At 47.3% G+C, this 16,670-nt stretch overlaps 1 protein-coding gene and 1 pseudogene across 1 annotated transcript in view; one reads left to right on the forward strand and one right to left on the reverse strand.

Moving 5' to 3' along the window:
• The window catches only part of LOC141110080 (alcohol dehydrogenase 1-like), a 99,767-nt gene that overhangs the window by 25,853 nt on the left and 57,244 nt on the right, over positions 1–16,670 (reverse strand). The window contains exon 7 of the mRNA XM_073601306.1: positions 6,141–6,270. Coding sequence (XP_073457407.1) covers positions 6,141–6,270 — 130 coding nt within the window. The remainder of the gene's footprint in view (positions 1–6,140; positions 6,271–16,670) is intronic.
• On the forward strand, positions 9,090–9,258 carry LOC141124468 (U2 spliceosomal RNA; annotated as a pseudogene).

Genomic DNA, 16,670 nt, shown 5'->3' on the forward strand with positions numbered 1-16,670 from the left:
TAATGCTTAACTCCTGCTTAGCTTTTTAGGTCATGTTCAAGTGGTATTTCATTGTACATACGTGTAAGTAATATTCTGTTATAGCCAAACTGCCTTAACTTGTATTATTATAGAGGAATTCTTCTGCTGAGCTAGGATTGTTATTCAAAGCTCAGTTGATCTATTACCGCCTCGGTGCAACAAGATATTCTTTAAAGTAGTCAAGTAAACGTTATTAGAATATAAACGCACTGAGTTGTTTGACTTATTATTTCAAGATGGTGCAAAGATGTCTGAACCCAGAGTGTCAGGTGGGTTGGAATGTTTACAGGGTCATGGTGATGCAGATGAGCAGGTAAATCCAAGCAGTCCCCAAGAGGGTCTTGCTACATAGGCAAAAAGGCATATCCCCTTTATCCCCTGAAGACGCTGGTTACGGGGAAACATGTTGGACAGGGTTTAGCATATGACGTCACCCCTTTTTATTCTGTATTTTTGCCTATATTCTGCCCTGGAACCTGTAGTCCCACAGCGGTCAGGGCATGCATTATGGCCGCCGCGTGTCTCCTCCCGCATTGCGCATGCGCGGTGGAGAGAGATGGGGACGTTCTAACCCTTTTGCCAATTTCCAAGATGGCGCCGGAGTCGTCGCGACGCTTCTGCACATGCGCGGAGCATCATTTTTGCCGCGACGGCGGCTGATTTAAAAAAGGGCTCTGGCTTCTAAAAAAGCAAGGTTGGTGTTCTGCTCATTTCTGCTAAGCTCCTTTTGGCATCTTTTGGTCAATATTTCCCCTGGGATCTGGTAAGTGCTTTTATCCTCCTTGATCCATCGTTACAAGGGTTTTTCTTAAAAAAAAAAAAAAGGGAAAGAAAATGTTTTATTATTATCTAGAACTAAATATATATATGTATATGTTTGTTTTCCTCTTTAACCCCTTCCAGACCTTTTCTGTTCCTGCCTGCCTTCTTCCTCTCTGCTCATGGAGACCACTGCCCAAGCAGACCATCCACGACCAAAAAGGTAAGGGGCTGTCCGCATTTTATGGTAAGTATTGAAGAGAGGAAAAAAGTGCGGACATCTTCTGACAAGACTCCTTCTAACAGTCCTTCCAGATCTGAATCAAGACGCAAGGAGAGGTCAAGCCATACCTCGAGCAGAAGATCCCGCAGAAGCCGATCACGCTCCTCATCTCGTCGCAGGCACTCACGCCGCAGCCATTCTCGTCATGGTCACTCACGCCACAGTCATTCTCGACGTAGCCGATCTCATCATAGAAGATCACCTTCATCACGTCGCAAACAAACCCAGCACACCCGTCCCGCAGCCAATTGCTGCTGGGTATGTGGTGCCACTGCTTTGCCAGATAAATTAGCATGTCGCTCGTGCTTCAATGAAGCTACGAAGGAAAGAGAATCGGACGTCAGAGAAGTAACTGACCTGATACGGGAATCAGTCCGAGAATCCATTATGGAGTCAACTGCACCCCTGCCGGCCAGGTCAAACCCAGGTACTTCCATGGCTCCTCCTCGCTCAGCGATCAAGGAAGGGACAGAACCAGAATCCCCTTCAGAGAACAAAGATCCAGAAGTGCCAACAGGTTTTGACTTCACCTTGGTCGAACCTTTTGCAAGATCTGTCAAAGAAGCCATAGGTTGGGAAGAATCTGAGGAAGCACCTCAGAAAACGCAGAAATATTTTCCAAACCTGAAGAGGGATCCAGAAACCTTCCCTTTCATTGAGGAGTTGAATGATTTGATCAAAGATGAATGGGAAAGATCCGATAAGAGGCCTAACCTAAACAATAGACTTGCAAAGATGTATCCTTTAAAAGAACCTAAAGTCACCTCCTTAATTAATGCTCCGGTTGTGGATGCCTCCTTGATGCGTCTGGCAAGGCATGTCACCCTGCCCATTGAAGATGCCGTCTCCTTCCGTGATGTTCTGGATCGGAAAATTGACCTAGAACTCAAAAAAGCCTACTCCACAGCAGGGGGCGCTTGTAGACCAGCAGTCACCACAGCAGCGGTTGGTAGAGCCATCTCGGGCTGGACTGTCAATATTGAGAAATCTCTTCAGGGGGAAGTAGACTTGGAGAAAGTAATTACGTCCCTACAGGAACTTAAATTAGCAGGCGATTTTATCGCGGAAGCCTCCGTGGACATTATTAGGTGCTCGGCCCGGGCAATGTTAGCCTCGGTTATGGCAAGACGAGCTCTGTGGCTAAAACCCTGGGTAGCTGACGCAGCATCGAAAACAAATTGGTGCAGAATTCCCTATGATGGTTCCAATCTCTTCGGCTCCAAATTGGATACAGCAATTTCTAAGGCGACGGGGGGAAAATCGGGCCTCATTCCCTCTGACAGGAGACCCAAGAGACCAAGAGGTCCTGCTTACAAAGGTAACCTTCCCGAAAGGTACAGAGAAGCCAAAACCTACAGACCAGGCAAAGAGTTTAAGAGGAACTGGAAGAACACACAGTCATCCTTTCTGAGGATGCGAAAAACCAAGGCCACCCCTTCTGTCGAGCAGCAGAAGTCCTTTTGAAGGTACGCACGCCCATCCTCCAAGGGTGGGCGCCAGACTAAAAAGATTCACACAAATATGGTCAGGGACCATTGGACCATTTCTACGATCAAGTTCGGTCACAGGTGGAGATTCCTGAACGAGATCCCCAGGAACCACTTTCTGCCAACCAAACTCCCGTCTTCTCCAGACAAGAGAAGGATACTTCTGAAATACATAATGGAATTAAAACAAAAGGAGGCAATTTTGGAGGTTCCGCTATGTCAAAGAGGCAGAGGATTCTACTCCCCTCTGTTTTTGGTAAAAAAGAAAACGGGGGATTTACGGCCAGTGCTGGACTTAAAGAGACTAAACAAAAACATCAAGTTAGAAACCTTCAAGATGGAAAGCCTACAGTCCATACTATTAGCGGTGAATCTAGGAGATTGGATGCTGTCCATAGACTTATCAGATGCCTATCTTCACATCCCAATACATCCTGCCTTCCAAAGATTTCTCCGCTTTTCAATCAAACAACATCACTTCCAGTTCCAATGCCTACCCTTCGGCATCTCATCAGCTCCCAGGACCTTAACCAAAGTTCTTCTGCCTCTCATCGCATACCTCAGGGAAAGAGGTCTAAGAGTACATCATTATCTGGACGATATACTTCTAGCAGAAAGTCGCCAGGTCTTGATACAACACCGAGAGATCCTACTATCAACTCTGCAAATTTTCGGTTGGCTAGTGAACTGGCAGAAAAGCAAGCTTCAGCCCACTCAGAAGATGATTTTTCTAGGTGCAGAACTAGACACCATCCAGAACAGAGTACAGCTTCCTCAGGAGAAAATCATGCCTCTTAATTTGGAAAATTCAGAGGCTAATCTCGGTTACACACCTACCAGCCAGAGTATGTATGAATGTCCTGGGCTCCATGTCTGCAACTCTGCCCATGATCCAGTGGTCCCAATGGCACACAAGAATCTTACAGAATTCCTTTCTGAGGCAGTGGAATGGAGTATCAATGCTTCAGAGCATCTACATACACAGGTATGTGAATCAATCGATGTGGTGGTGGACACGATCCAGCAATCTCAAGAGATACAAACCTCTAGTTCCTCCACAGCCAGAGGTGGTCACTTCGGATGCCAGCCAGAAGGGATGGGGAGCTCATTACCAAAATCTAGCAGCCCAAGGGCAGTGGAAGTTTCAAGCCCATGGGATAGTATCCAATATACTAGAACTCAGAGCGGCTTTTCAAGCACTTCTGGCCTTCACCCCATACCTGGTGGGGAAAAACGTTGTGATCCGAATGGACAACAGAGTCGCTGTAGCGTATATCCAGAGGCAAGGGGGTACGAGGAGTCGCACATTAATGCAGGAGGTACGCCCTATCATGGAATGGGCTCAAGTGCACCTAATAGACCTGAAAGCGGTATATGTCCCAGCAGCTCAGAACATGCTGGCCGACTATTTGAGCAGGGAACTTCTCTCAAACAACGAGTGGTCATTGAGCCAACAGGCCTTTTCCCTTCTTTCGAGAACTTGGGGAGTACCAGAGATCGACCTAGCAGCTACCCCTGTGAACACCAAATGTCGGAGATTCCTGTCAAGAGCAGCCTTCCCATCGGCCGAGGGGACGGATTGTCTGACCCATCCGTGGAATTTCAAGCTGGGTTACATTTTTCCACCAGTACCCTTAATTGCGAGGTTCCTATCCAGGCTTCGGAAATCATCAGCGATAGTAATAGCCATAATTCCTTTTTGGCCGAGGAAGCCGTGGTTCACAACATTACTACAACTCAGCCTACAGCAACCGCTTCCTCTCCCAGTAACATCGGACCTCCTGTCCCAGGGTCAATTCCTACACCCAGCTCCAGAAAAGTTACACTTGACAGCATGGAAATTGAAAGGACTCGGCTGTTAGAACAGGGATGCTCTCAGAAGGTCATTTCTACTCTTCTACAGGCTAGAAGAAGCACCACCAACAAGACATACTCGCAAGTCTGGAATAGGTTTTGTTCTCTGGCCCAACAAAAAAAATGGAACCCAGTATCACCAGAGCCACCGCAAGTTCTGGAATTCCTTCAGTTGGGTATTACCAAAGGCTTAAGCTCAAGTACTCTTTAAGTCCAGATTTCTGCCCTTTCGGCTAAAACAGGCATCAGATGGGCACTACATCCTCTAGTGATTCAATTCATGAAGGCTTGCTTAAAAATCAGACCTCCAAAAAAACCCACATTTCCAGCATGGAATCTGTCTACAGTACTTGATGCATTATCTAAGCCTCCTTTTTGGCCGATTGAGTCAATTTCACTTTGGAACCTGACTTTAAAGGTAACCTTCCTTATCGCCATTACATCTGTGAGAAGAGTTTCAGAACTTAAAGCACTACTAATAACAGAACCATACCTAGTCCTCTATCCCGATAGAGTGGTATTGAGACCCTCGCAACATTTCACTCCCAAGGTATCATCTTCTTTCCATTATAATCAGGATATCAACCTTCCATCCTTTACTAACGACCAGGGCGAACCTCATGCATTGGATGTTAAAACTATCATTACCAGCTATTTGGAAACTACAGCTTCTTTCAGAAAGTCGGACACTCTTCTCATAATCCCTCACGGTCCTAGGAAGGGTCATCCAGCAACTTCCTGAACAATCGCATCCTGGCTGGTCAACACCATAAAAAAGGCATATTCGTCTCAGCAGCTAACCATCCCAGAAGGCATCAGGGCAGTGGCAACTTCATGGGCAGCATACTGCAGGGTTTCACCAGAAACAATCTGTAAGGCAGCAACCTGGTCGTCAAGACATACATTTACTTCTCACTACAAAATTAACTCTGCGCAACTTACTACAGCGGACTTTGGCAGATCCATTATTAGAGCCAATTCCACAGCTCTTTAGAACAATAAAACTTTAATTTTTTGCACCCTCCCGACTGGCGAGTTATTTCCCAGTGTGTGCTGCCATGAAGGCGTCAGGAAAATGGAAAATTGTATACTCACCTTTCCGTAATTTTCCTTTCCTGACGCATCTTTATGGCAGCACACAGATTCCCACCCCGTCTTAGATGATATATACAGAGAATGGTGGGGGTCATCTCTCTTCAACTTTTATAGCTAGACCAATCCTGTCAGGTTGTGGGGGCGGAGTCACAACCCAGTGTGTGCTGCCATGAAGATGCGTCAGGAAAGGAAAATTACGGAAAGGTGTGTATACAATTTTCCATTTTATAGGCAAACCTTTTTTATCGTTAGTAGAAGATAGTTGGAACCCCTGTCAGGCTTTTAATGTCTGTACTATTGAGGAGATTTCCCTTCACTTTTAGCTCTGGAGATGCAACAGAAAGCAAACCACCCAATTAAGGACAACGCCTCTTAGACAGCTGTTATTGGCATGGGGTAATTTCCCCACAAGCAGCAATTCTGACACAGGTTCCAATCCATTAACATTTTATCTATGAAACAATAAAAGACTTACCTGTACACATTTTTTAATCTTAGTCCTTTTTAAGTTTTCTTTTATAAATATTTACTAAACATAATTCTCCTACTGCTGGATGATTAACAGTAACTTGGAATTACACACTGTCAAAAGTCCTTCAAATCACATAAAAGAAATATTAATTGAATTACATTTCCATTACCTCCAAATAAAGCGCCTTTCAAAGTCCGTCCCATTAGAAGTATCATTGGGTTAAATGAGATTTGTTCAGCTGATACTCCAATAATAACTGTAGTGCCAGAGCCAGCATATGTGGACAAAATTGCAGAAACCTAAAACAATATAGAGATTACTTCTTTACATTCAATTTAGCTACAATACAATTTAACGCTGAATTTGATGCAAAAAAATTAAAACTACTCTTGCTGTGGCGCTCCCCCCCTGCAACGTAAGAGTTAAATGCTAATTTTTTGCCTAGGGTAGCTTTAAATGCAGTTTTTACTTATCTTGCACCTCATCCCTCTTGGAGCTGATGCTCAACTTTTTCTTCTAACGCTTTGGGTTGTGGACGGACCCTCACCATGCTGACTCACAATGCAGGACTGCCGGTCCTACATTGTATGTGATGTCAGAAAAAATGTACCTTTAAAACGAGTCCCCTTCCCACTGCAAGGGTTAATGGCTTGTTTTTTCCTAGGGGGTGATGAATAAGGTGATATGCTTATCTTATTCATGACTGATGCAGGATTGCTCCTTTTAATGCAACAGGTCCCTGGATTCCCCCTTTCTGCTTGTAACTCTCTGATATCATACTATACAATGTAGGTTCAGCAGACCTACATTATATTGGAGGAGGCCAAGGGCTCGGCCACATTCTGAAGCATAGCAAAGTGGACCAGAGTGCTGGGGGAATGAAGAATAAGGTAGGTATATTACCTTATTCATCATCCCCTAGGAAAAAAAAGCGTTAACCCATGACATGGGGATGGGACCCACTGCAAGGTTAAAGGTTTTCCTTTCCTTGAAGTTCTACTTTATCATTTGGCAAATTTTATATCTCCTGTAAAAGCTTGTTCCAGCTTTAGTTTTAACATCCATATCACATTTTTGTAGCTGTCTGTGTCCCCAATGGAAAAATTCATCCTGTTTAGAAAGTGATGGTAAACCCAAAATTTCACTGGAATAGCAGGTGAAGGTTAATCTTTAGGGATGGGCGAACGGTTCGGGCCGAGCATAAGCTTGGCCCGAACATCGCCCGCTCGGGTCTTCACTGAACACCCAAATTCTCTATGTGCTTGGCAGGATGATCACCCACCGAGCACACAATCAATAGGCTGTTAAGAAGTGGAGCCAGAAAGCCAGGCACCGCGTCCTCAAAGATTGATTATTGAGAACAAAAACATTCCCCTCTGGGTGATCTATGTACATTGTTATTCTGAAGAAATCCCTGTGTGTTTGTCTGTATCCATGTGGGAAAGGGAGTCTGATGGGAGTGGTTTCATAATTATCAATCAGCTGTGCACCTGCAGGGCACTAATGAGTGAAGCTGCTGGGCCTGCATCCCTTTAGACTTTTTTTTCTTATTGGAAGTATCTCACCAAAAATGGCATTTTTGTTGCAGGGGATGCCTGGTGGGTGATGTCACCAGGTGGCCCCACCCCTTACCTATTTAAGAACTGTTACACGGCAGAGAAGGCATTCGGTGGTTAGCCTTCGTCGCAAGCAGAGTGTTTTTTTTTTCCAGTGGTGCGGTGGACATTGTGATTGATGATAGCTCTACGTTGGGGGATATTAATTTATATTTTTTTAATAAAGGAAATGCTAAAAAACTGCCTCCTGTCTTTATTTATTTTTGATAATTTTTTTGGTGAATGAGTAGGGGTACAATGTACCTCTACTCATTCACACGGGGGGCGAGATCTGGGGGCCCCCCTTGTTAAAGGGGGCTTCCAGTTTCCCATAAGCAAAGCCCCACTGCCCCAAAGCAGCCCCCCAAGTTGAGGGCATGTGGCCTGGTATGGTTCAGGAGAGGGAGCACTCGCTCTTCCCCCCTCTTTCCTGCCAGGCTGCATGCTTGGATAAGGGTCCTGTTTGGGTTTTGAGGGGGACCCAACGCATTTTTTTTTTTTAATTTTGGCGTGGGGTTCCCCTTAAAATCCATACCAGACCCAAAGGGCCTGGTATGCATGGGTAGGGCACACTGTTTTTTTTTTTTTCTGTTCTTTTTTTTTTGCTATATTGCCGGCAATGGCTTGCAGCCATGAGTCAATTTAAATGTAATTATTTTTTCTTTACAAATGTCAGTTTTGCTGCAGTAGGTTCTATACACGGTACAGATGCGCCAATTTACAGACAGACTAAGAGGAGCCCCAGGCACTACTGTATATTTAAAGGAATTTTTCATTTTTATTGTTTCACTTTAAGCATCATTAAAATCACTGCTCATCTAAAAAAAAAAATTGCATTGATACATGTCCCCCCAGGGCAGTACCCGGATCCCCATATCCTTTTTATGGCCAATAACTTGCATACAAGCCAAAATGACGACTTTTGATTTTACATGTTCAGCTCTCATAGACTTTAATAGAGTTTGTGGTTCGGGTCAGAACTTTTTTCTGTTCCAGAGTTCTGGTGCAAACCCAGGGGAGTGTTTGGCCCATCACTATTAATCTTCTAATGGGGAGATCTTTATTGATGGTAACTGTCTAAGAGGGGATTTCTCTTTTTTTTTTAAAGAGATTTCATCACAATTTCTGTTGTGTATTCAGTACAAAAAAAATGATTGAAAATCTCCATAGTGGGATGCAGACAGCAAAAATAAAATGACTTTTGGCTTCCACATTTGGCTTTATAAACAAGGCTGAGTTGTTCATAGTAATACTGATGCTGAGTATTTTTTTCAAAGTACAAAAATGTTGGCCTCATATCTGTATAATTTGTGTGAGCAAATTTTCAGCTTGCCTTGGAAATTGATTGTTCCTGTCAGCATGTAGTAATGTTACCATTTAGGAGCCAGTACAAATAAGTAGATCCATCAAATAATGTAACTATAAGCCCAAGTCAAATGGTTTTAATTGTAGACTAAAATTGAAATTTAGGTAGAAGATTAAAACTTATTATTGGACTTGACAGCTGTTGAGACATCAGTTTTATCGCTTCTCGGCCTTTTGGCTAAGATCAAGTGTAGTATCGACTTTAGCCCTTAGGGGTGTCTCTGCTTCACAGCTAGGACGTTGAGAACCACTTGTATCTATCCAAGCTAATTGGTCCTTGTGGGGTACCCTCTGCTCGGCCTGGTAGGATCGTTGATTAAATTCAGCTTCACCTACTTGCTGCTATTGGGTTAGAGGCTTAGCCCCCACAGGGAACGAGATTGCGGTCTTCCCTCCTTCCCCACTCGCATTACTACCTCCGGGCAGTAGATGCTAGAGCCTTTTTAAAGGCTACGAAAAAGAGCGAAGACGTCGAGGAACCAGAAGGAAGCCGCCTAAGAAACATCTGAAGCGACATCCAAATCCTTGACGATGGGGAAGAGCGAAAAGAAGACCGGAAAAGAGAAGAAGAACCCCGTCCCAGCCACTTCCTCCAAGCCCGGGAAGGCCGCTGCCTCAACCCCCGCCCCTACCCCGGCCGGCACCAGCCGACCAGGACCAGCCAAGCCAGACCAGCCTGCAGACAGGCTCCCAGCTTTGGAGCCATGGATGAAGCAGACGGTCGTGCTGCAGCTGAAGGAGGTGGACGGAAGAGTCCCCGACATGACCCCGGAGATCTTTGGAAAGAAGATGATCCTGGAACAGGGGTTCAGCAAAGCGAAGACGCTTTCTGTGCAGGCCTTCACAAGAGGTATATTCTTTATAACTTTTGTGTCGTTCCAGGTCTGCAGAAGATACTGGGAGATGGTGAAGACCAGTGGCCCTGAATCCCCTTTCCGGAAGTTCACTGCGAACTGCCCCATAACACGGGACGAAAAGCGGGTGACAGTGGCCATGAGGAACCCCCATACCAGTGGAAAGGACATAGCCACCTACCTCCAGAGGTTCTGCACCGTGGTGAAGGACCCGATCCAAATCTTCGATGCCAACGGCTTCTGGATAGGTAAGTGGTCTGTGATCTGCAAACTGAGGAAAGACCCTTCGGGGGACATCCAGCACCTGCAGCCTTTCTTCTCCCTGGGATCCTCCGCAGGAATCCTCTTCTACCCCGGCATACCCTACAACTGTAACAAGTGTGGGCAGCCGGGACACATAGGGAAGGATTGTACAGAACTTGCTGTAGGGTGACAGGCCACGAGACCAAGGACTGTCCGAGGTCCAAAGCCTGCAACCTTTGCGGACTGGCAGAGCATGTCTTCAGACACTGCCCCCAGAGAACCAGGACCTACGCTGGAGCTGTAAGCCAGGGTAAGCCATCCGGGAGAAAGCTGCCAGAAAAACCAAAAGAACCTCGAAAGGCCAAAGGTAAGTCCACCCCCACCCCACCTGCCCCTGCCCCTCCTGCCCCATCCCCTACCTCCAGCACACCCCCTCCCACCCCCTCTGTGCCGGAGGAGCCCCTCCCCACCCCTCCCCCCCAACCTGTCCTCCCTGGAGGACTTCCCCACCCTCCCACCCCCCTCCACCCCCACCAGTGGCCCAAGAGGAAGCCGGAAACGTAAGCCAGAGAGCCCAACAGCTGAGGAACCCGCCACCTCCACCAAACGGCCCAACGGGGTCCAACGCGACAGCGAGGGACCCAAGCAAGTAGTGGAGGACCTAGAGTCTGCAGGAGAGGAGGAGGAAGGGGAGGAGATCGTGGTCGACCCTGAGCATGACCTCCCCCCCAACGTCCACATCAGCCAGCAGATGATGGAGTCTGTCCTTGAGGAGCTGGGCCTGGCCTAGGACACAGGACAGGCAGAAGACGCAACGGAAGAGCCACCCCCCCCTCCGGGGAGGTAAGTTCTGACCCTTGTTAACTAGACCCTCATACCCTTTTTCATTATGGCTGAGATCTCAATCTTTTCCATTAATGTGAGGAGTATCAAGGATACATCTAGAAGGCAAGCGGTCCTGACCTTTCTTTCAAGTCAGCAGAGTGATGTCTACATGCTTCAGGAGTGCGCCCTTCCTCCCTTGAAGAGGTACACTCATCTGTCCTCCCAGTGGACCCTTGGTCCCTCCTACTGGTCCGGGGGTGGCGATTGCAAGTCTGCAGGCGTAGCCATTCTGGTCAGGGGTGGGCGTTTCACGGTTGACTCTATCCATGAGCTAGTCTGTGGCCGTCTTTTGGTCATAGACGGCTCGTGGGTGGAAGAGCCAGTTAGGCTCATCAACGTGTACGCCCCCCCAGACAAGAATGCGCGGCTGGAACTTTTCCAGACCCTGCGGACCCAACTTGTCACCACCAGAACAGTAGTGATCGGCGGTGATTTTAACTGTCCGATTGAGGAGGATGGGCGCAGCTCCAGCATGTACGCAAAACTTGATGCTACTTCTAGGCTGCTCAAGGAGATGATCTCGGAGGCCTCCTTGCAGGACGCCGTGGGATCCATAGGGAAAGGGACCGTGAACTATTCGTGGTGCCGACCCGATGGATCTGTGCGTTCCAGGATTGACTTCGTGCTCACTTCAAGAACAGTCAAGCATCGTGAGTTCTCCATGGTCCCCTGCTTTTTCTCTGACCACAGGGCTATTCACTTTCGGGGTGACCTGGGCGAGGGCTTTGCCCGTGGACCGGGTTCCTGGAAGCTGAATAGCACCCTGCTGGAAAACGAGGATGGGGGAACTCCGAGAAGCCTATGCCACCTGGACGGAGGAAAAGAGATTCTTCGGAAGGGTAAGTGACTGGTGGGAGTTTGTGAAGGTTAAGCTGCGTAGCTTCTTTCAGGCAAGGGGACGCCAGCGTGTGTGTGCCAGGAGGAGGGAACTCAGGAGACTGCAGCATCAGTTGCAGTCCCTGCAGGACCTTCAGCACTGTGGCTGGGACGTTAGGCAGGACCTGGAGGACACCAAGAGGAGCCTGAAAGGACACTTCGAGGAAGAATCCAGGCACATTGTCTTCCGTGCCAAGGTGGAGAATCTTGAGAAAGGTGAGAAGTGTAATTCTTTCTTTTTCAGGAAACTTCACTCAGGACACACACCCTTGTCGGAGTTGCGCGACGAGACCGGAACACTCCAGAAGGGGAAGAAGGCTGTGATGCAAGTGGTCAGCGACTACTACACCAACCTCTACTCCCCGAAAGAAACGGACACACAGGAGGCGGCCGACAGGTTCCTGTCAGGTATCTCTAACCAAATTGATCCTGCAGGTTCATCAACCGTCAACGCCCCCTTGGTGCTGGAGGAGCTGCACTCTGCCGCTAAATCCTTTAGGCGAGGCAAGACCCCGGGCTGCGATGGTCTCCCAGTTGAGCTCTATGTAGCACTGTGGGATCTCATGGGCCCGAACCTGCTCGAGCTGTATGAGGAGATGGTGGTGGAGGGCAGAATGCCTCCGTCACTGAGGGAGGGGATGATCACGATTTTGTATAAGCGGAAGGGGGAGAGATCGGATCTTAAAAATTGGCGTCCGATCTCTCTGCTGAACGTGGACTACAAAATCCTCGCCAAGGTCCTGGCCAACAGGTTGAAGTCTGTCATCGGACAGATCATCCACCCGGATCAGACTTGCGGCATTCCTGGTCGCAGGATTGCGGACAGCCTTGCGCTTGTCTGGGACACGGTCCAGTACATTCATGGCCGCCGTGTGCACGCGGCCCTGGTCAGTCTTGACCAGGAGAAGGCCTTTGACCGTGTCTCCCACGAGTTTATGTGCAGAGCTCTGCGCAGGTTTGGTCTTGGGGAAATGTTTTGTTCGTATGTAAATGTAATGTACACTGACATTTCTAGTTTGGTGCTGGTAAATGGCTGGAAAACTGACCCCTTCCCAATTTTGTCTGGGGTCAGACAAGGCTGCCCTCTCTCACCTCTGCTTTTTGTTTGTTGTATAGAGCTCTTCGCCCGAAGCATCAGACGGAACCCAGAGATCAGAGGGATCACCGCACCAGGACCGGACAGACGGGAGGTCAAGTGCTCACTCTACATGGACGACGTGACGGTGTTCTGTGCTGATCGGCGCTCCATCGACACACTCGCCCAGACCTGTGAGGACTTCGGCCAAGCTTCAGGGGCAAAGGTCAACTGCGGGAAGTCAGAAGTCATGCTCTTCGGAAAGTGGTTCCTGCCTTCTTCTGCACCAATTCCTTTCAGCGTCAAGACGGACTTCATCAAAATCCTTGGGGTCTGGTTTGGAGCTGAGGGCGCAGCCCTGAAGTCCTGGGAAGAAAGACTGTCAAAGATGAGACAGAAGTTTGGACTTTGGAGCCTCAGAGAACTCACCATCGAAGGCAAAACACTGGTACTCCGCAGCGAGATCCTCCCTGTGTTGCAGTACCTCGCCCAGGCCTGGCCCCCTCGGGTTAACACCTGTAAGGTCATCACCAGGGCGGTGTTTCACTTCATCTGGAGCTCCAAAATGGACAGAGTGAAGCGGGCGGTTATGTTCAAGGAACCCCTCAAGGGCGGTAAGGGCGTGCCCGACATCGCTACACTATTGAGGGTGTGCTTTGCTTGTAACTGCATCCGCAGGACATTGGTGGACAGAACTGTGGACTCTGGTGGTAACTCTATGTCCCGTTTTTTCCTCCTGCCTCTATGGAGGACCCTGGGCTGGGACAAATGGGACAGCTCCATCCCCTACAACTGGGACACCCCTTGGTACTACTTGGACACCTTCAAGTTTATTAAGGAGCTGGGGCTACATGGAGTGAAGCCCGACTTGTGGAAGCCAAAAACTATCCACAAGTTGATCAGAGCATCGGACATTGTTGAAACTGTTCCAGGCCTCCCTTCAGCCACTTGTAAAGTGGTCTGGAGGAATGTTTCTTCAAAGAGACTCACCAACAGGCACAAAGATCTGGCATGGATGGCAATCCAAGGGGGGTTGCCACTCAGGACATTCATGCATGCCAGAAACCTGTGCAGATACAGGCACTGCCCCTTTTGCATCATCCAGGAGGAAACTGCTCTGCATGTTTTCTGGGAGTGCCCCTTTGCACAGGACCTGTTGAGGGCCTTGGAACCTGAGCTCAAAGACTTTATGCCACAGACTGCTATCACACACTTTGGTGTGTTGAACGGACTCTTCTGTGGAACTCATTCACAGGAGGACATTGACGGTGCCTGGCGGGTGCTGTGCTGCTTTAAGGACGCTTTATGGTGCGCCAGAAAGCGCCTCATCTACCAGCGGGAGAGGATGTCCATCGAGGACTGCCGCAGACTGGTTCACAGTCTGCTCAGAGACTATCACTTGATGGACTTCAAGGAGGAAGAGGAGGTCTGAAGATTTTCCCATTCCCCCCCCCCCTCCCACCCGTGTATCCCTTGGCAGTTCAAATAAAGCTTCGGGCCTGTGAACTCTTTTACTCCCTCCCCTACCCCACCTTCTCCACCCCCCCCCCCCCCATCACACCCGTTGCCCATTTGAATGTTATTTGACAGTATGACCGAATTTTTTTGTGAAATTGTTTTGAAGTACTGCTTTCAGGGTAATGCGGCGTCATGCATGACGTGATGTTTCGGGGTATTATTACTCTGCACAACACATTAGGCATCATACCGCAGGATGAATGTAATTTATTTGTATGCTTGGCAATGTACTGTTATGTAGTGTATTTATGCGCTGCGTCGCAGTACTGAATGTACCCTGTTTAAGTATTTGTTTTTTGTATATTTTCTTGCAAAATAAAGTATACATTTTCAATCAAAAAAAAAAAAAAAAATCAGTTTTATTTAGTCATTTGATGCCAAATCTGATAACACTTTTAGTATTATTATCAAATACTTAAATTATACAAGGTCATCGCTGATTAACAGATACCCACGGTGTCAGGTTCCCGAGTCCCAGATAAAATTTAGAAAAAAAAAAAAGTATTACCTCCATTAGTGCCATACTTTCATAGAGGCATATAATTGCAGGTGTATGATTGTACAGGCAGGTAGATACATTTACAGTATCTCACAAAAGTGAGTACACCCCTTACATTTTTGTAAATATTTTATTATATCTTTTCATGTGACAACACTGAAGAAATTACACATTGCTACAATGTAAAGTAGTGAGTGTACAGATTCAACAGTGTAAATTTGCTGTCCCCTCAAAATAACTCAACACATAGCCATTCATGTCTAAACTGCTGGAAACAAAAGTGAGTACACCCCTAAGTGAAAATGTCCAAATTGGGCCCATTTACACATTTACCCATTCCCCGATGTCATGTGACTTGTTAGTGTTACAAGGTCTCAGGTGTGAATGGGGAGCAGGTGTGTTAAATTTGGTGTTATCGCTCTGACTCTCTCATACTGGTCACTGGAAGTTCAACATGGTACCTCATGGCAAAGAACTCTGAGAATCTGAAAAAAAGAATTGTTGCCCTACATAAAGATGGCCTAGGCTATAAGAAGATTGCCAAGACCCTGAAACTGAGCTGCAGCACAATGACCAAGGACAGGTTCCACTCAGAACAGGCCTCACCATGGTCGACCAAAGAAGTTGAGTGCACGTGCTCAGCGTCATATCCAGAGGTTGTCTTTGGGAAATAGACGTATGAGTGCTGCCAGCATTGATGCAGAGGTTGAAGGGGTGGGGGGGTCAGCCTGTCAGTGCTCAGACCAAACACCCACCGCACACTGTATCAAATTGGTCTGCATGGCTGTCGTCCCAGAAGGAAGCCTCTTCTAAAGAAGATGCACAAAAAAGCCCATAAACAGTTTGCTGAAGACAAGCCTAAGGACATGGATTACTCGAACCATGTCCTGTGGTCTAATGAGACCAGGATAAGCTTATTTGGTTCAGATGGTGTCAAGCGTGTGTGGCGTCAACCAGGTGAGGTGTACAAAGACAAGTGTGTCTTGCCTACAGTCAAGCATGGTGGTGGGAGTGTCATGGTCTGCGGTTGCATGATTGCTGCCACCACTGGGGAGCTACAGTTCATTGAGGGAACCATGAATGCCAACATGTACTGTGACATACTGAAGTAGAGCATGATTCTCTCTCTTCGGAGACTGGGCTGCAGGGCAGTATTCCAGCATGATAACGACCCCAAACACACCTCCAAGATGACCACTGGCTTGCTAAAGAAGCTGAGGGTAAAGGTGATGAACTGGCAAAGCATGTCTCCAGACCTAAACCCTATTGAGCATCTGTGGGGCATCCTCAAACGGAAGGTGGAGGATCGCAAGGTCTCTAACATCCACCAGCTCCGTGATGTCGTCATGGAGGAGTGAAAGAGGACTCCAGTGGCAACCTGTGAATCTCTGATGAACTCCATGCCCAAGAGGGTTAAGGCAGTGCTGGAAAATAATGGTGGCCACACAAAATATTGACACTTTTGGCCCAATTTGAACATTTTCACTTAGAGGTTTACTCACTATTGTTGCCAGCGGTTTAGCCATTAATGGCTGTGTGTTGAGTTATTTTGAGGGGACAGCAAATTTACACTGTTATACAAGCTGTACACTCACTACTTTACATTGTAGCAAAGTGTAATTTCTTCAGTGTTGTCACATGAAAAGATATAATAAAATATTTACAAAAATGTTTTCACTTTTGTGAGATACTGTATATAACAATACAGATGTCCGTAGATGACCCTGGAATGAACAAGCCATTCACAGGACAGAAACATAAAGAGAGTAAATAATATCCTGACTATTGT

This window comes from Aquarana catesbeiana, linkage group LG01 (genome assembly GCF_042186555.1).
Source record: "Aquarana catesbeiana isolate 2022-GZ linkage group LG01, ASM4218655v1, whole genome shotgun sequence".
NCBI lineage: Eukaryota > Metazoa > Chordata > Amphibia > Anura > Ranidae > Aquarana > Aquarana catesbeiana.